The sequence below is a fragment of the Hyaena hyaena genome, unplaced genomic scaffold (genome assembly GCF_003009895.1).
Source record: "Hyaena hyaena isolate Hyena2069 unplaced genomic scaffold, ASM300989v1 scaffold_97, whole genome shotgun sequence".
In the NCBI taxonomy this organism is placed as follows: Eukaryota; Metazoa; Chordata; class Mammalia; order Carnivora; family Hyaenidae; genus Hyaena; species Hyaena hyaena.
The window spans coordinates 693642-714442 of NW_024080728.1; the positions used below are offsets into that span (position 1 = coordinate 693642).

General features: G+C 37.3%; 1 protein-coding gene, 1 non-coding gene and 1 pseudogene across 8 annotated transcripts in view; 1 reads left to right on the forward strand and 2 right to left on the reverse strand.

The window, feature by feature from the left end:
- Positions 1 to 20801, reverse strand: part of CFAP70 (cilia and flagella associated protein 70) — a 100162-nt gene that overhangs the window by 66577 nt on the left and 12784 nt on the right. For 6 of the 7 annotated variants that reach the window (XR_005528897.1, XM_039235179.1, XM_039235180.1 and 3 more), the window contains 6 exons: positions 17129 to 17227; positions 16889 to 16968; positions 11533 to 11712; positions 9262 to 9444; positions 6335 to 6429; positions 1119 to 1218 (listed from right to left, as the gene is read on the reverse strand). Coding sequence is in view for 6 of the 7 variants with exons in the window: in XM_039235179.1 (XP_039091110.1) it covers positions 1119 to 1218; positions 6335 to 6429; positions 9262 to 9444; positions 11533 to 11712; positions 16889 to 16968; positions 17129 to 17227 (737 nt within the window). In the remaining variant the exon portion in view is untranslated. The remainder of the gene's footprint in view (positions 1 to 1118; positions 1219 to 6334; positions 6430 to 9261; positions 9445 to 11532; positions 11713 to 16888; positions 16969 to 17128; positions 17228 to 20801) is intronic. The other variant, XM_039235177.1, reaches the window with a different exon arrangement.
- On the reverse strand, positions 12200 to 16414 carry LOC120233729 (annotated as a pseudogene).
- On the forward strand, positions 13297 to 13398 carry LOC120233768. Its single transcript, XR_005528907.1, has one exon. It is a non-coding gene; the product is annotated as a U6 spliceosomal RNA (small nuclear RNA).

Below are 20801 nucleotides of genomic sequence, written 5' to 3' on the forward strand. Positions count from 1 at the left end.
CAAAATAATTTAGGTACTTATTAATTGTCTGCTGTATATGAATCATGCTAGTACTGTAAAGGATACAAAATAGTCTATGACAGGACTCCTATCCTCAGCGAGTTTGTGTACAAGCAGAAAACACCAGACATGCACAAATAAAACAACAGAGAACCTGTGCTAGGCTCACAAAGCTAGATCTTTTCAGAATAATGGTACATTGATGAACCCTATTACTCTAATCAGTAGGCTAACACATTTTAAGTACGTATGTCTAAAAGAAATTCATGAAGATGTATTAGGTTGAGTCATATTGCCAATATTTAACTATATTGACCTATCAAAATGGCTACTTTGGGGGCACCTGAGTGGCTCAGTTGGTTAAGTGTCTGACTTTGGCTCAGGTCATGATCTCATGGCTAGTGGGTTTGAGCCCCATGTCAGGTTCTGTGCTGACAGCTCAGAGCCTGGAACCTATTTCAGATTCTGTGTCTCCTTCTCTCTCTCTGCTCCTCCCCTGCTTGCACTCTGTCTCTGTCTCTCAAAAATAAACATTAAAAAAATATTTTTAAATAAATAAAATAAAAATGGCTATTTTGTGTGGGTTTACCTATGGTAAAACTATATTAAAGAGCTAAAGGGAAATAGGATGTCTAGGAATAAGGCCTAAACAATTTTTAGTGGACAATAGGGAGTTAGGGTGACCAGTCATCCTGATTTGCCAGGGACAGGAGATCTTCCTGGGACATGAGATTTTCAGCGCTAAAACCAGGAAACTACTTGGCAAATCAGGTTAAGGTGGTTACCCTAGAGAGCATCTACGTCAGTTCACACATTCCTTCAAGGCCTGGGTGGCTCAGTTGATTAAGCATCTGACTTGGACTCAAGTCATGATCCTGTGGTTCATGGATTCAAGCCGCACACTGGGCTCTGTGCTGATACCTAGCTCAGAGCCAAAAGCCTGCTTCAGAGTCTGTGTCTCCCTCTCTCTCCCTGCCCCTTACCTGCCTGTGCTTGGGTCTCTCTCTCTCTCAAAAATAAATAACCATTAAAAACATTTTTAAAATAAAGAATCAGAATAATAGGTTGGGTCTGATCAGGCATTTCTTATATAACTATCATTAAGCAAACAAATTTACCTTATCAAATTTTGCAGCTTTCCCTTTGGGTACAGTAGTCAGAGGAACTCTTGTGATCTCTACAGGCCAAAATCGGCAATCAGCAATTCGCTTCTGAAAACTGCAAATAAAAATCAGCCCATTAGAACCCTCCTACACTGTTGGTGGGAATATAAACTGGTGCAGCCCCTTTGAAGAACAGTGTGGAGGTTCCTCAAAAAATTAACAACAGAACTCCCTTATGACCCAGCAATAGCACTGCTAGGAATTTACCCAAGGGATACAGGAGTGCTGATGCATAGGAGCACATGTACTCCAATGTTCACAGCAGCACTCTCAACAATAGCCAAATCACGGAAAGAGAATGGATCAAGAAGCTGTGGTTTATCTATACTATGGAATACTACATGGCAATGAGAAAGAATGGAATCTGGCCATGTGTAGCAACATGGATGGACCTTGAGGGTGTTATGCTGAGAGAAATAAGTCAGGCAGAGAAGGACAGACACCGTATGTTTTCACTTATAAGTGGATCAGGAGAAACTTAACAGAGGACCATGGGGGAGGAGAAGGGGAGAAAACAGTTGGGGAGAGGGAAAGAGGCAAAAAATGAGAGACTCTTGAATACTGAGAACCAACCGAGGGCTAATGGGGGTGGGAGAGAGGGAAGGGGGGTGATGGGTATGGAGGAGAGCACTTTCTGGGATGAGCACTGGGTGTTATATGGAAACCAACTTGACCATAAACTATAAAAAATAATCAGCCCATTAGAATTATATGAAAAAATGAGATTAGTATAATTTAAAGGGAAGACTTATTTTTTTATTTATTTTTATTTTTCTAATTTTTTAATGTTTATTTATTTTTGGGAGACAGAGCATGAGAGGGGGAGGAGCAGAGAGAGACAGAGATACAGAATCCAAAGCAGATTCCAGGCTCTGAGCTGGCTGTCAGCACAGAGCCCAATGTGGGTCTCAAACCCACGAACCGTGAGATCATGACCTGAGCCGAAGTCAGACGCTTAACTGACTGAGCCACCCAGGCACCCTGGGAAAACTCTTTTAAAAAGTAATGGAATATGCACACATATACAAAAAAATTTTATTAGGTAGGGTTTTTTTTAAGCTTCCCAAATTCATAAAATTTCAAAAATAATTCTACTGTACTGCTAACAGAGGCAAACTATATATTGTTGAGAGCAATTTGGCAATATCAATCAAAAGCCTTACAATGGTCATAATCTTTGACCCAGAAATCTCACTTGTGGTAATTTATTCTAAAGAAATAATCAGATAAGTATGCAAATAGTATAAAACATGTTTATTTATACTGTGAAAATAGAGTAGGACTTAATGTCAGATCTGACATGTAAGGAGCTTAGAAGTGGTTGCTCCTGTCCTCATAACAATAACATGCAGGTCAGACTGAAAAATCAAGGACCTTTCTTAGAGCCATCTAGGAATTAAGTTCGTGAGGCAAGTCACCACCCTGAAATTTGGAGAGACAGGCATGTACAGAGCTGATGTCAGCTTACAGGTAGGAAGAAGCAACGGAATCAGTAACTTGTGGAAACGCTTTAATGGTAATTTTGACAAATTGCTGGAGGCTGGATTAGCCAGAAGCCCAGTCTTAGGGGGTCCCCACACTTTTCTGGCTTTAAAACAAGGAGTCCTATCAGATATTCATGGTGAAGATAGGAGTAAAATCTTCTTGCAGGAAGAAGGGAAAAGTAAGTGTTTTGAAATATGCCTGGAGTGTTACCCGTAATAAATGCTTACTCTTTAAGGGAAACTATTTTACCAGAGTCTTATCTGATGCAGGAGAAGGGCAATTAGACAACTCTAGTTCTGTCTAGCCTTCCTGTTTCACATAAGGAGTAAAAAATGCTGTTAAACACTTCTGAATGTCACAGCCCAGGGAGTCAAACCCATTAAAATACTGAGTTTAATCACAGTATTTTAAAATACTTCCCCTTCCAAACACCTTATCACCACACCACCAGGGTTGTGGTATAAGAACAGTGGATTTGAGAGGCTACAAAACACAAACTCTGCCTATTTTAGGCAAACCCAAAGACAACAGGGGAGGAGCAAAAAAGGAAACTGAAGCCTCTAGCACCTAAAGTTACAGCAAACATTAAACACAGCCCAGTTCCAAGCTAGATTAACAGAAAACTTGACACTAAAAACCCTAATTACCTCATTTCTTATTACCTAATGCATAATGTCTAGCTTTCAATAAAAAATTACAAGGAATACTAAAAGGCAAGAAAAAATATGGAAGAGACACAAACTAGACTCAGATATACACAAAATTTGGAATGATCATATGGGGAATTTTTTTATGTTTTTAATTTATTTTTGAGAGAGAGAGAGAGAGCAAGTGAGAAGGAGAGGGGCAGAAAGAGAAGGGGGCAGCGGATCTGAAGCAGATCACTGACAGCAGTGAGCCAAATGGGATACTCTAACTCATGAACCTTGAGTTCATGACCTGAGCTGAAGTCCAATGCTCAACTGCCCGAACCACCCAGGTGCTCCGATCATATAAGGAATTTAAAATAATTATGATTAATATGTTAAGAGCAGTATTGGCAAAAGTAGACAAACTGCAAATAATGTAATAGGGAGATGGAAATGTAAGCAGGGAGATGGAAGCCCTAAGAAAGATTAAAAAAGAAATGCTAGAAACCAAAAACACTGCAACAAAAATGAAGAATTCATTTGATGGACTTAGTAGACTGAACACGGCTGAGGAAGGATCAGTGAGTTTGAAGATATGTCAATAAAAACTGCCCAAACTCAAATAGAAAGGAGAAAAAAATAGAAAAAAATCATAATAGAATATCCAAGAACTGTAGAACAATTATAAAGGTATAACAAGTGGGTGCCTGGATGGCTTAGTAGGTTAAGCATCTGACTTCGGCTCAGGTCATGATCTCATGGTTCGTGGGTTCGAGCCCCACAGTGGGCTCTGTGCTGACAGCTACCTCAGAGCCTGGAGCCTGTTCTGGATTCTGTGTCTCCCTCTCTCTGACCCTCCCCTGCTCACGCTGTCTCTCTCTCTCAGAAATAAATAAAAACATTTTTTAAAAAAGGTGTAACAAGAATACCTGAAGAAAAAAAAGAGAAAAATGAACAAAAAAAATATGTGAAATCATAATGACTGAGAATTTTGCTAAATTAAAGATAGATAACCAAACCACAGATACTGGAAGCTCAGAGAAGAGTAAGCATCATATATACCAAAAAAAAAAAAAAATCTCTAGCCAGGTATATCATATTCAAACTACAGAAAACCACAGAAAAAAGAGAATCTTTAAAGAATACAGAGGGGGGAAAAACCACAAACACCTTACCTATAGCGGAACAAGAATAAGAATTACATTGGATTTCTCTTCCAAAACCATGTAAGCAATAAGGGATGGAGTGAAATATTCAAAGTTTCAGGGAAAAAACACACCGCCTAACTAGATTTCTGTATCCAGAGAATTATCCTTCAAACATGAAGGAAGGGTGCCTGAGTGGTTTGGTTGGTTAAGTGTCTGACTCTTGATTTCTGCTAAGGTCATGATCTCACAGTTTATGAAATCAAGTCCTGTGTTAGGCTTTGTGCTGATGCTGCAGAGCCTGCTTGGGATTCTCTCTCCCTCTTACTGTGCCCCTCCCCTGCTTGTGACCTCTCTCTCACTCTCTGAAAATAAATAAACTCAAATAAAATCTTTTAAAAAATGGAGAAATAAAGACTTTCTCAACAAAAGTGGAGAGAATTTGTGGCCAGTAGATCTGACTCACAGGACATGCAAAAAGTTTTCAGAGAAAAGGAAAATTATATGAGTCAGAAATTTGGATCCACATTAAGGAGAATCAGAGAACAAAGTTAAGGTAAAATAAATTTTCAAATTTTTCTTATTTTTAATTGATCAAAAAGATAATGGCTCAAAGTAATAATAGCAACAATGCCTCCTTAACAGAATATCAGCAAGTCAAACCCAACAATGTACATTTACATTTTTAATATTTTTAATGTTTATTTACTTTTGAGAGAGAGAGCAAGAGAGAGCAAGGTTGAGGCAGAGAGAAGACAGAGGATCCAAAATAGGCCCCGCACAGACAGCAGAGAGCCCAATGCATGGCTTGAAGCATGAACCATGATATCATGGCCTGGCTAAAGTCAGACACTTAACTGACTGAGCCACCCAGGCACCCCCAACAATGTATATTTATATTATATACCAGTCAAGTGGGGAATTGGAGGTATATAGGAATTCTCGGAAACGTCTTCTCAATTTTTCTGTATTTCTAAGACTCTTCTTAAAAACAGCCTATAAGTTGAAAAGAAAACCAGAGATGCTCATTCTAATTATACATATTTTGATAGTTTCTTATTTCACTCCCTAACCACCAGGTAACTGTGACAGAGACTGGTACTTACCCACATATCAAGTTCCTATTCTTCTTTAAGTATCTAACTCCTGAGTTAGATTTTTAAAAAATGTTTATTTACTTTTGAGAGAGAGAGAGAGAGCATGAGCAGGGGAGCGGCAGAGAGAGGGAGGCACAGAATCTGAAGCAGGCTCCAGGCTCTGAGCTGTCAGAACAGAGCTCAACGTGGGGCTCCAACCCACGAACCATGAGATCATGACCTAAGCCAAAGTCAGATGCTCAAACAAATGAGCCACCCAGGTTCCCCTCTAACTCCTGATTTTAGTCTGAATGACAATGCATCTAACAAAAACATAATTTCTAGCCTCTTTTGCATCTAGAGATGGCCATTGAGATATAAATTGAGGTTGTAAGATTCTAAGAAGGCTCTAAAAGAAGGTCTAAGATACCCAGCATGTGTCCCTTTTTTACTCATAAATGCTTGCCCCTTCCAACTTTCTGTAAGGAATGTGAATATGCAGGATAGAGTTCCAACAGCCATCTTCAACCATGAAACAACCTTGTGGATGGAAAGCACATGCTAAAGAAGGTAGAGCAAAAATAAAGATGGAGCCTAGATACCTGATTTAACACTGTGGAGCTACCATCTATACTAGCTCTGGACTTGTTTTATATGAAAAAGAAATCAGAACTCACCATGAGTACCATGATCACTAAAAGCCTCTGTTATTAGCAGATTTGGTGGAAGCAGATATTCTCAGATCACCTTACCTCAAAATATATATAAAATTAACAAAAGTAACAGTTCTTCCCACCTACAGTTGCTGCTTAGGCATAATTCCTTCCTCTTCCTACCTGACCACTGCAGGAGGATCAAGGTAGCAGCGACTCTCCAAGTCCCAAACAATCCTTTTCTTTATGCACTCTGCTTGGTTCCTAAATTCCCTGTCCTGTAAAATAATAAGAGATTTTTGTTCTCTCAGTGTGCCATGGCTTCATCCTGCTCAATCTGTGGGTCATTCTTTTAAAAGATTTTATCACAACACTTTTATTACTGTTACTATTATAACTACAACTACTACTGTAACTACTACTATATCTTAAATTTTAGGGTACTTTACTATTACTAAAGTACATAAGATAATTTATATTAACTTCACATTAATTCAGTACTAAGTTCCAAATGTTCACTCATATAACCTGAATCACTGATTCTCAACCTTGAATGCATATTAGAATTATCTGGGAGCTTCTAAAAAAAATCAGCACCGGGGCAGTGGTAGTTTTTTTTTAATGTTTATTTATTTTTGAGAGAGAGAGAGACAGATAGAGTGTGAGTGGGGGAGGGGCAGAGAGAGGCAGAGGCACAGAATCTGAAGCAAGTTCTAGGCTCTGAGCGGTCAATACAGAGCCCAAGAAAGAGCTCAAACCCACCAGCCATGAGATCATGACCTGAGCCAAAGTCAGATGTTTAATGGACTAAGACACCCAGGAGCCCATTGCTTTTTTTTTTTTTTTTTAAAAAGCTTTCCAAATGATTCAAATGAGCAACCAGGCTTGAGGACTAATGATCTAAACTAAAAAATATATATACAATAGATTATTACTCAGCCATCAAAACAAATGAAATTTTCCATTTGCAATGACATGGATGGAACTAGAGTGTATTTTGCTAGGTGAAATAAGTCAGTCAGAGGAAGACAAATACCATATGATTTCACTTATATGTGGAATTTAAGAAACAAAACAGAAGAACATAGGGGAAGAAAGGAAAAGAAACAGAGAGGGAGGAAAACCATACAAAACTATTAACCATAGAAACAAGCTAAAGGTTGCTGGAGGGGAGGTGGGTGAGACATGGGCTAAATGGGTGATGGGAATTAAGGAGGGCACTTGTGATGAGTACTAGGTGTTATATGTAAGTGATGAATCACTAAATTCTACTCCTGAAACCAATACTACACTATATGTGAACTAAGAAGAATTTAAATAAAAACTTGAAACAAATAAAATTTAAAAATAAACTAAAATATAAGATCTAAATATCTAAAATAAAGTATCTATCTAAATGAAAGTATAAATCAAAGAGCAGTATGAATATTCACTAATCATAATGACAAAAGAAGATACTGCACAATGTTTTTAAAAAAAATTTTTTTAATGTTTATTCATTTTTGAGAGAGAGAGAAACAGAACAAGTGAAGGAGGGGCAGAGAAAGAGGGAGACACAGAATCTGAAGCAGGTCCAGGCTCTGAGTTGTCAGCACAGAGTCCAACACGGGGCTCAAACCCACGAATTGTGAGTTCGTGACCTGAGCCGAAGTCAGAGACTTAACCAGCTGAGGCACCCCAATGTCCCTGCACAAAGTTTTTCAAATGTTGGCAGATTTATTTCAATTATTTAAAATATTCACTCAAATCCCTAGAATAATTCAACCATCCTCATTTCACAAATTATTTTATTGAATGTTTCCACTAATGATTATTAGCTCATTCAAGAAACATTTGCCAGTATGTCTGCAGCGTTTTCTATGCTCTTGACAAGTATAAGTTGCAGTGAAATAGAAAGAAACAAGGAAACCAAGAAAGAAAATAAAAAAAGAAAGAATGAAGGAAAGAAGGAAGGAAGGAGGAAATAGAGAAGGATGGAAGGAGGGAGGGAGGAAAGAATAAAAAGAAAAGAATAATTTCAACAACCTAAATGGTCACCAATAAGAGACTGGTTAAGTAAATTTAAGTGTCCATACAATGTCATGTCATATAGTAAGTGCAAATAAAGACAGAAAAAGAATGATGGGGTGTCGGGGTCACTAATCAGTTAAGTGCCCAACTCTTGATTTCAGCTCAGATCATGATCTCATGGGGGTGAGATGAAGCCCCCACATTGGGCTCTGAGCTGGGCATGGAGCCTGCATGAGATTCTCCCTCTCTTTTCCTCTGCCCTTTCCCCACTTGCACTCTAGCTCTCGAAAGAAAGAAAGAAAGAAAGGAAGGAAGGAAGGAAGGAAGGAAGGAAGGAAGGAAGGAAGGAAGAAAGAAAAGGAATGAAAATGCTCTTTAGGTAGTAATGTGGAAAAATCACTAAGATCTACTACTAAAAAGCAAGTTGCAAAACAATGTGAGTATGCCACCAATAAGGAAAGAATACATATATTTACTGTATGTACATATGTGTGTATATAAATCAAAACCTACATTTTCCCCTGCTTTCAATATGATTAAGCACTTTATGTTCTGTTAAAAATAAACACTTAAAAATATAAATACATTAATTAATTAATTAATTAATTTACATCTTCAGACAAAACAAAAATAGCAGCGTCTTCTTGACAGGTTCTAGTTCTGAAAATAACAAGATTTTGAATACTTCTATAAATCTGCACTTCCTATTTTATCCTTTACTTTTACTATGCTGATATCTGTGAGTCAGTCTTTCTGAAATCTTATTCCTTAGCACTCTTTGCAAGGAAGCATGGCTCTTCTAAATATTTTTGTTTGTGAGCCTTCCTTTCTTTGAGCATATATATTTGCTTTTATATGCATTATGGCCATATTAGTGCCCACACAAAAATCAATACATTAAAAAAATAAAAAGTAAATCTGATTTTAATAAATTATTTTGTTTGTTGAATTTAAGAAGTCAGGAGACAATTTCATCAGAATTAGACAATTGTTTTATTTTAACAAGTAGCAGATGTATATAAATTAGAGTGATTCAAAAAAAGTCTTACCATTTGTCTGTGCACTTAGTTTGTCTCAAAAAAAGTACATAATGCTCTCACCTCAGGGCGGTTGAGTTCTCCTTCTTCCTCCTCATAGGGTCCACCAATAATGAAAGAATCAGGAATGTTATTAGCTCCTGGGGCCAGAATGTTGGCAATTGGCCATTTTTTGGGCCGGGGAACAGGTTCTCTTTCTCCTCCAATCTTCAGAGTTCCATTCTTGAACAAAATGGGATAGTCTTTCTACAGAATAAATTATCATACATCAGGAAGTTTTGTAAAAGACTTTTGAAATGAACAAAAATGTTTATTGAAGTATCTTTTCAATGTAATGATGGGTGTTATCTAACAGACCCTTCCTTTTGTGATTATCTGATTTTACAGAGAAGCCTGTGTCCTTCATTGTCTTTGTGCTATTTTATAATTCTTTAATTTATTTAAAAAAGGGTAATAATGCAAATTATTCTTGTCCATAGATATGCAAACATATTTTGTCCAGTGGATATATAATAATTTATTGACCTGTGACTGATGATGAGTTTAGAATTATTAGCAAATTCATTTCAACATTCCTGATTGCTTATATATGGGTTATTTCTTCCAATTTTTTGAACTGGTTTAAAACCTTTTTGTCATTTTATATTTATATGAGTTATGATATGCCTTTTAAAAAATTACCTTTTTAATAACTAACTTAAATCTGACAAAGGGTTAACAATATAGGAACTTTCCTATCTATAATTTCTCTAATATATTCTTGCAAAAGAAAATTAATAAAGATATAAATAGGCAATTGTATAAAGGGAAATGAGATAATCCAATGTTTAAATAAAAACATGCTAGATATCAATAATAATTGAAATGCACATTAAAGCTATGAAATGTCATTTTATTTATTTATTTATTTTTTAAATTTTTTTTTAAGGTTTTTATTTATTTCTAGAAGAGAGAGACAGCGTGAGCAGGGGAGGGTCAGAGAGAGAGGGAGTCACAGACTGAAACAGGCTCCAAGCTCTGAGCTGGCAGTCAGCACAGAGCCCGACGCGGGGCTCGAACCCACGAACCACGAGATCATGACCTAAGCGAAAGTCAGACGCTTAACCGACTAAGCCACTCAGGCGCCCCTGAAATGTCATTTTAAACCACAGATTGGCAAAATTAGTCTGAAAATATCAAGCACTGGCAATATTGTGAAGGGTATGGTATTCTTATACATAGCTAATGGAAGGATAAATTAGTATAACTGTGAAAAGCAATTTTGTAGTCTCCAGTAAATTTAAAATTGTCATACCCTATAATTCAACAATTCTAGTTCTTTAGGTTAAAAAAACTTTTATGAAGGAAAGGCATTTCTGGAATGGCAGAGTAAGAACATCTGAAAATCTGCTCCTCCAAAGAAACGAGAATGCTGACAAAAATTTTCAAAATTAACCATACCAAGACCATTCAGTGTAGAAAGGATAGTCTTTTCAATAAATGGTGCTGAGAAAATTAATTATCCACATGCAAAAAAATCAACTTATACCCTTACTTTAAACCACATACAAAAATTAACTCAAAATGGATCAAAGGCCTAAATCTAAGAGTTAAAACTGTACAACTGTTAGAAGAAAACACGGGGGGGGGGGAACCTCATGACACTGGATTAAGCAATGATTTCTTAATTATGGCACCAAAGGCACAGACAACAAAAGAAAAAAAAATAAATAAATTAGACTCCATCAAAATTAAGAATTTTATGCAGCAAAATATACTAACAAAAAAGTAAAAAATGGGAGAAATTATTTGCAAATCACATACCTGATAAGGGATTAACAGCTAGAATATATAAGTAGTTTTAAAACTCAACAACAAAAAACAACTGGATTCAAAAATGGGCAAAACACTTGAATAAACATTTCCCCAAAGAAGATGGCAAGCAACTTGGAAATATCAAAAACCTCAAAAAATCCAATTATTCGCTAGAAATTTGGACTAAGAAAACAACCTGAAATTAGGAGAGAGTTTTATATAATTAAGTACATTGTATAAAATCTACAAAATATATACATAAAACTAATATGCAAAAATGCATTAAAAATTATCAATTTTTAAATGTTTCATGTTTTCCACCATAAATATGTATTTATTGATATGAATTATATATAATGTATATTATATATAACATGTGAACTATAGATATCTATATATAAAATATTAGGAAGCCTTATTTTTTTAAGCCTAAAATAAATTTCTGCAATTAATAGAGCTTGGTTTGAATGATAGCAGGTGAGGAAGAGATGACTATATGAGTGTTTAAATCTATATACATATCTGGCTATAGGGCTTTACCTCTCCAAATGATGGAACTTGCAGACCAACCATGTAGTTCTGTTGAGGCCCTACTGGTATGAAAGATTCAGGCACAGAATAGGCAGCTTCCAACGTGACCTTCAGTAGATTGCCTCCTGAAGTCTGGGCTGTGGTTAATAAGGGCTCTGCCACAAATACTTTAACTTCAAGACTGCACTGCTAGAAAAGAATAAAATTATGCAGCATTTTGCAAATGCCAGAGGCCTCCCCACTCCCCTTTTTCTCATTATCTCATTTGAACCTCATATCACTGTTCAAGATAAGAAGGTCAAGTTTAATTATTTCCATATAGGAGCTTCAAATAACTTTCTCTAGGTCCCATGAGTTACGACTATAGCCAAGATGAGAATCTTATTCCTAAACTAGAGGCCTTTCCCCTCTACCATACTCAAGTCACACGTATACAAATACATATACAAGAATCAGAAGGTTCTATACTGAAATGTTAATAGTAGTTTCATATGAGTGGGATTCAGCTACCTGTTTTTGCTAGTTTATAGTCTATGACTATTTTTGTAAATTAAATGTAGTACTTTTTAAAAATTTAGTTTTTTTTTACCAAGTATTTGAAAATCACATTCTTTTTTTTTTTAGACAGGATAGGACTTATTGGTTGGCATGAATGGGAAGGGCACTGCTGAGGCTCTCATGAGTGCAGAGCCTACCAATTGTCCAAGAGGCCATGATTAGGGATGTATTTGACCCCACAGCAATCTGGGATGAGTTGCTTTTCAGCCGCCACGTCTTCAAACTGGTCCACATTAGATTTAGTAAAGTCCCATTTCTTGGAAATGTGGATCTTCCGGCAGCCAGGAAACTTGAACTTGGTGCTACGCAGGGCCTCAATCACATGCTCCTTGTTCTGCAACTTGGTACAGATGGACATGATGACTTGGCCAATGTGAACTCTGGCCACTGTGCCCTGGGGCTTTCCAAAGGCACCCCACATACCTGCCTGGAGTCTGTCAGCTCCAGCACAGGACAACATCTTGTTGGTTGGGATGACATGGAAGGGGTGGAGTAGTACCCAGATATGAGAACCATCTTAGCCACAGCTTGTCACTATGTACTTGTTGGCACAAATACGGGCGGCCTCCAGGGCTTCAGAGGAGAGCTGCTCGTACTTATCTGACACCATGTGGCCACATAGTGGGCACTCATCCACTTTTGCCTTCTTACACCCCAGGTCAAAAATGCGGATTTTGGTATAGGGGACACCTCTGCAGAAGCGAGACTTTGGATATGGCTTGTTCTTACAATACCAGTAACACCGGGTGGGGCGGCGGCCTATGGCAACACCAAGATCTTCAGTGGCGCGCCAAAGGAAAAGAGGAAAATCACATTCTTTACTATATTTCTATTTTTCACAGATGAGAAAATATTTCTTGGCCACATGAACAAGCTCAAAAATGAATTTTTCAGAAGAGCTGCCAAGGATTTGATGTTAGTGATGTATCCAAGTAGGACTGTCACTTTTTTAGAGAGGAGAAAAATAATTTGTTAATTTTTATTTTATGTCTTAGGAATCAACATTAATAAGAATAATTAATAGTGTCGAAGAATTATGTATTCTGCTAATGAGAAATTTCCAAGTTATATCTCCAATATAAATTCTGATTTGGCAATGTGCTTTTTAATAAGAAAACATTTTTTTCAAATATATATATATACCCATATATAGATAGATACAGATACAGATATAGATATATACGTATATATCTGATATTTTCACACAGGATACAATAAAAAGTAGCTTTAAAATGTGTATTGGCTGGAATGATACAGAGATTAGCATGTCCTCTCCACAAGGATGACATGCAAATTCATGAAGCCTTCCATACAAAATAAATAAAACAAAATCAAACAAAACAAAATAAAACAAAATGTGTATTGGTTGCTAATTACATGCCAGGCAGTTTACCACAGCACTAAGAATATAAATCTAGGGACACCTGTGCGGTTCAGTCATTCAGCATCTAAGTCTGGATTTCAGCTCAGGTCATGATCTCATAGTTGGCAGGATCAAACCCCTGATAGGGCTCTACACTGACAGCATGGAGCCTGCTTGGGATTCTCTCTTTCCCTCTCTCTCTGCCCCTCCCCACACATGCACGTGCTCTCTCTCTCAAAATAAGTAAACTTAAAAAAAAAGTAATATAAAGATAAAAATGTGGCCCCTTTTTTAAATTAATTTTTTTTTAATGTTTTATTTATTTCTAGGAAAGAGAGAGAGACAGCGTGAGCAGGGGAGGGTCAGAGAGAGAGGGAGTCACAGACTGAAACAGGCTCCAGGCTCCGAGCTGGCAGTCAGCACAGAGCCCGATGTGGGGCTCGAACCCACGAACCGCGAGATCATGACCTAAGCGAAAGTCGGACGCTTAACCGACTAAGCCACCCAGGCGCCCCTAAATTAATTTTTTTATAATTTATTTTTGAGACAGAGAGAGACAGAGCATGAGTGTGGGAGGGGCAGAGAGAGAGGGAGACACAGCTGTCAGCACAGAGCCCGACGGCGAGATCATGACCTAAGCGAAAGTCGGACGCTTAACCGACTAAGCCACCCAGGCGCCCCTAAATTAATTTTTTTATAATTTATTTTTGAGACAGAGAGAGACAGAGCATGAGTGTGGGAGGGGCAGAGAGAGAGGGAGACACAGCTGTCAGCACAGAGCCCGACGCGGGGCTGGAACCCATGAACAGCTAGATCATGACCTGAGCCGAAGTCAGATGCTTAACCGACTGAGCAACCCAGATGTCCCAAGATGTGGCCCCTTTTATTATGGGATTCATACTATAATTCCACGATTTAAGATAAATGCTATAAAAGAGACCTGTATAAAATGCCCTAGTCCCTAATTAAGGAGCACCAAGGAGGAAGTGAATAATTAATTATTGTGGTGGGGAGGAGTGAGAAATGGTGATGTCTAAATTGACTTACAAAATGAATAATAGTTTGCAATTTAGATAAGCACAAAAAGAAGAGAAAATAATTCTGAACAAAAAGAAGAATTTTTGTAAAAGAGGATTGAAACAGCATGATATAGTTAGTTCAGATGTAAGTAGCTCAGGATTTTATAATATAAAGCATAAGGAGGGGAGTCTGAGAGATGAGACTGAACAAGTGTCAGACTCCTATTATAAAAGCTGTTGCATGACTGCTAGGGAATCTAGACCTTAACATGTAAGCAGTGGGGGGATCCATGAACTACACAGTACTGAGCAGTGGATGAGATGTGACCATATTCCCTTGTAAGCCACCCTGCAAGCAGTGGGAAGGCAAAACTGGGGGAGGCAAGGGTAGTTACAAGGCTGCTTGTAATGTTCCAATGAGAGATAATAAGGCAATAAAGAGTGGGAATAAAGCTAAGGACAGTCCAGAGGCATTCAGAAGATAAAGAGGCTCGATTTGCTAAAAGGCAGATTTTTGGATTGGTTGTATTTTGTGTCCAAAGGAGCACTCATACTGGTAACTATTAAAATCATGAATAACCTCCTCCCTGCAACCCAGGAATATGATCATAGACTAAGATGAAAAGGTGGCCAAGGACAGAACCTTCCTACTTAAGGCATAGGCAGAGGGAAAAGATCTGGGGCAGGAATCTGAGAAGGTACAGTCAGTGAACCAGAAATGAGAGCATCAAAGAGAAGAAAACTTTTTTTTAAGTTTATTTACTTTTTGAGAGCAAGCGAGCACATGCACATGTGCATGAGACAGAGAGAGGAGGGAGGGAGAGGGAAAGAGAGAGGAAGAGAGAATCCCAAGCAGGCTCCACACTGTCAGTGCTGAGCCCAACAAGGGGCTCCATCTCACAAATGGCAAGAGCATGACCTAAACCTAAATCAAGAGTTGGAGGCTTAACCAACTGAGCCACCTAGGCAAAGGGAAGAAGATTTTAACAAAGAGGCATTTAAGAATATGATATATCCAATCAATCAATACGTCTCTGGAAGAATAAGTAAAATGTCTCTAAGGTTTCTAAATTGTATCACTGAATCAAGACAGGGAATACTTGAAGATGAATTGGAACTTCTTGTCCAAGAACAGGTTTATATCATTTACTCTTTGAGTCTTGAGAATTACCAGTGTAATGCTTAAATATAAAATTAGTGAGAATTCTAGGGGTGCCTGGCTGGCTCAGTCACAAGAGTGTGCAACTCTCGATCTCAGGGCCATGAGTTGAGCCCCATGTTGGGCATAGAGATTACTTAACTAAATAAAACGTAATAAATAAATTGAGAATTCTCAAGCAAATGGAAATTAAGTGTCATATATTTTTTTCACTGAGTGTGTAAAATAAGTGAGCACAGGAATACTATGAGAAAATATCTTCAGGACTAATAATCCATTTGACTAACTTTTCTTCTAAAGATATGTAAGGAAAATCAACAGTACACAGGCAGGGATATTGAACCAAGAAAGGCTGACTGAGCTCAATATATACCTCTTTCTAGCACAAATCACATGGAATGACAGAAAAATACTCAATTATATCTTTATAGCCAATAAAAGGATAGTGCTATAATATCCTTGGAAAATAATAAATGCCATCACTAGACTACATAGGGTTAGTAATCCTAGAAAGACAGGAAGCAAATTAAATCAGATCTTAAACAAAAACAAACAAACAAAAACTGAGGAGAAAACCAACCACAGCCTAAAATAAGAGAGGGAAAGGACCACAGGAGATGCAGGAGTGGATTGTGGCAGCTCCAAGGTTGGAATCAACAAGAAGCAAGAAGGACCTACAGCGATGGTTAATTAGGGAACTGCATTGAAATAGTACGGTCATTTGGGCCCTCCTCTCTCTTTTACTTGTGCAAAGCAGAAGGCAGCTGTGGTATCTGTGGAAAGTGAGTGCATTTGCACCACAGTGGCAAAAGTAATGCCCCAAGAAGCTACTAATTCCCAGGAAGAATGGAAAACAAAGCCCAGAAGACACCAGTGGCACAGCCTACCAGTTGAGGCTCACTATGCCAGAAAATGTTTTAGGTGCATTCATATATTATTTAATTTAATCCATCAGGACATAGCTTAAGAGGCATTTCCATGGTTAAGCCTTCCCTACATATACCCCTGGGCAAAGTAACCAATAACTATTCTGTGCCCACATGCCTCATTCCACCATTTAATCACACTGATTATAATCCATGATGTGTAGATTATGGACTCCTAAAGTAGGGCTCTGCCTTATTCATCTTTTGTTTCCCAGAATTTAGCACTATGTGTGCCTGTGAAGACACCTGATGAACTGGACTCAAATAAATTGAACCTTTATAGCAAATAGACTTGGTAGACTGAACAGCTAGCTGAAAGTTGAGATTTAAAACTGATTACCTTAGCACCTGACCGTAGAGATTCTAAAGGCGAGCCTGGCATAGGGTGCAAGGGGATTATTGTTTCAAATGAACTCTCTCCTGCAAAAAGAAGGCAAAGTCAAGTCATAGAAGGAAAAGTTAGGCAGATATTAATGTGCTCATCTTTTTATCAAGTCCCTCAAATTCACTGAGGGACTTCACTGGAGCTAAATTTTATAAACTTTGCTATATCTGCTACTGAGCAAATCACACATCTGACCTTCCAGTAAAGGAAGAAGGTCCACCACAGCTTGACCAAGAACTAAGGTCTTCTCATCTTTCTGTTTCTTCTCCTTTGGTAAAACTTCAGTCATAGTTACTAGAAAAATCAAAACAAAGAAAATGAGAACATGTCTGGGTCATCTATCGGATAAGCACAGTGCAGCTAACAAAGCATTGTCAAAGAAATTTAAGAGAAATTAACTTGAAACTCGAGAAGACACCATCGTTGGTGACTTCCGGTGGAAAATACTGAGCCACTCAAGCAACCTATTAAACTTTTGCATATAAGTTATAGTAAAAAATGCACTTTACATCATAATCATATACACACATACATATGAAAGTAACTGATACATATGATTAAAACAAAGTTCCATGTAATATTCATCCTTACTAGCTGAAAACCCTTAGATATTTTCTATTCTATTTCATGTGCAAGAAATTATTGGTCATGGAGTGCCTGGGTGGTTAAGGGTCTGACTCTTGGTTCCAGCTCAGGTCATGACCTCACAGTTCGTGTGTTCGAGCCCTACATTGGGCTCCATGCTGAAGGTGTGGAGCCTGCTTGGGATTGTCTTTCTCTCTCCTGTCTCTCTGCCCCTCCCCCACTCACGTGCGTGCGCACGCACTCTCTCTCTCTCTCTCTCTCAAAATAAATAAGCTTAAAAAAATACTGGACACAATCCCCTTCAATTGATTTTAGTAATGACTAGAAAGTTGCAATCTGCAGTTTAAACAATACTGTTCTAGATCTTCCCATTTTGCCTAGCATATGGTTTTAGCAGACCTTAGAGTAATTTACAGAGCACACAAGGTGTGGACCAGGTTTTTCACCGCTGTATTACTCTGTGTATGTGCTTAATATTTGTTATGAAAAATTTGAAATACATAAAAAGGTAGAGAGATTAGTATACTGAATGAATACTATATAATCATCATCTAGATTTAACAATAGCTAAATGTTGTCATATTTGTTTCATCTATTCTTGTTTGCTGAAATATTTTCAAGTAAATTACAGACATCATGATATTTTACCCCTAAGTACTAAAGTATACAAATTCGAAACATGGCATTTTCCTACATAATCACAGTAACTTTATCAATCTAGCAAGTGTATAATAAATTAAATGTAATTCCTTAATTCATCTAATGCCCAGTCTACATTTAATATTTCTCAATTATTCCAAAATTTGTTTTGTAGCTAGTTTATTCAAACTAGGATCCAATCAAAGACCACATGTTGCATTTGGTTCTTATGTTTCTTATATTTCTTTTCATTTAGAACAGTTTTCCTCCCACATACTTTTTTTTTCTGACACTGATTTGTTGAAGACATCAGGCCAATTGTTTTATAGAATGTTTCATTTTCTGGATTTGTCTCCTCCCCCTTTCCATGGTGTTTGTTTCTCAGTTCTTGTTTCCTGTAGATTTAGGTTCATCTTCAGTATTTTTGGCCATTTTTAGCAAAGATAATACAATTTGATAACATACATGCCTAGGTAGTATGTTATCAAACTCTGTGATCTTTGTTTTCAAAAGTAATGGCAAAATATTCTTTTCTTAATGTCTGTTTTTTATTGTGGTAACATACACATTACATAAAATTTACCATCTTACCCATATGTGTACAGTCAATGGCATTATACACATTCACACTTTATTATTATTTATAACGGTAATGTGTTTTTAATGTTTATTTACTTTTGAGAGAAAGAGCATGAATGAGGTAGGGGCAGAGAGTTTGGGGGACAGAAGATTCCAAGCGGTCTCCACTCTCACAACAGACAGCCCAATGTGGGGCTTGAACTCACAAGCTGTGTGATCATGACCTGAGCCCAAGTTGAGCCCTCAACTGACTGAGCCACCCAGATGCCCCATTACATTTTTTTCAATGTTTATTTATCTTGGGAGTGTGTGCACACATGTGCAGAGAAGTGGGAGAGAGAGACAGAGACAGAAACAGTCAGCACAGACTCTGACATGGGGATTGATCCCACAAACTACAAGATCACAACCTGAGCTGGAATCAAGAGCTGGATGCTCAACTGACTGAGCCCCCCAGGTGCCCCAAACACATTTACACTTTTAGGCAACCATCACCACTATCCATTTCCATAACTCTTTTCATCTTCTAAAGTTGGAACTCTGTATCTATTAAACACTTATTCCCATTCTTCCTTTCCTCTTGGACAGAGGATCCATTCCTATGTATTTGATTACTCTAGGTACCTCATACAGCATTGGTCTTTTTGTGACTGGCTTCTTTCAATTAGCAAAACGTCCTCAAATTTCATCCATGTGGTAGCATATGTCAGACTTTCTTTCCTCTTTAAGGCTGAATAATATAATATGCAATATTATATGTTGCATATACAATAATATATACAATTGTATATTACAATAATATTGCAACTGCATTTGCTTATCCATTCGGTCAATAGATATGTACATTCCTTCCACATTTTACTTTTTATGAATAACGCTGCTATGAACATCAGAGTACAAATATTTTTTGAGACATTGCTTTCAATTCTTTTGGCTATATTCCCAGAGGTAAAATTGCTGGATCATATGATAATTTTTTTTAACTTTTTGAGGAACTACCAGTTTTCATGGTGACTGTTCTATTTTACATTCTGACCAAATAAAGATTCCAATTTGTCCATATCCTTGTCAACGCTTGTTTTCTGTTGTTTTTTAAATATAGAAACCAGTATATAAGAGGTGATATCTCATTGTGGCTTTGGTTTGCATTTCTATAATGATTAGTGATGTCGCACATTTTTTCATGTGGTCATTATCCGCTTGTAGATCTTTGGAGAAATGTCTATTCAAGTCCTTTGTCCATTTTTGAATCAGGTTAGTTTTTGTTGTTATATTCTGAATATTAATTTCTTATCAGATACATGATTTGCAAATATTTTTTCCCATTCTGTGGGCTGCCTTTTTACTCTGTAGAAAGGGTCTTTTAAGGCTCAAGATATTTAAATTTTCATAAAGTCCAATTTCTTTTTCTTTCCCTTCCTTTGTTCCTTCCTTCGTTCCTTCCTTCGTTCCTTCCTTCGTTCCTTCCTTCCTTCCTTCTTTTTGTTCGTTACCTACGCCTTTAATATCCTATCTAAGAAATCATTACCAAATCTAACGTCATGAAGTTTTGTTCTTTCTATTCTTCTAAGCATTTTATTGTTTCAGGTCTTACATTTAGGTTCTTTATCCATCCTGAATTACTTTTTACATATGGGGTTAGGTCCAACTTCATTCTTCTGTATGTGGATGTCTAGTTTTCCTAGCACCTGTTGATAAGACTGCCTTTTCCTTATTAAATGGTCTTGGCATCCTTGTCAAAAATCATTTGACCATATGTGTGAGGGTTTATTTCTGGGCTCTCTATTTTATTCCATTGTTCTATATGTCTCTATTTCTGCCAATATCATAATTTTTTGATCACTCTAGTTTTGTAGTAAGTTTTGAAAACAGTAAGTATGAGGCTTCCAGTTTTGCTCTTTATCAGGATTGTTTGGTTATTTGGGGTCTCTTGAATTGCACATGAATTCTAGGATGAATTTCTATTTCTGCAAAAAACCCCATATTGGTATTTTGATAGCAATTGACTTGAATCTGTAGATCACTTTGGGTAGTATTGACATTTTAACAATATTAACCTTTTCAA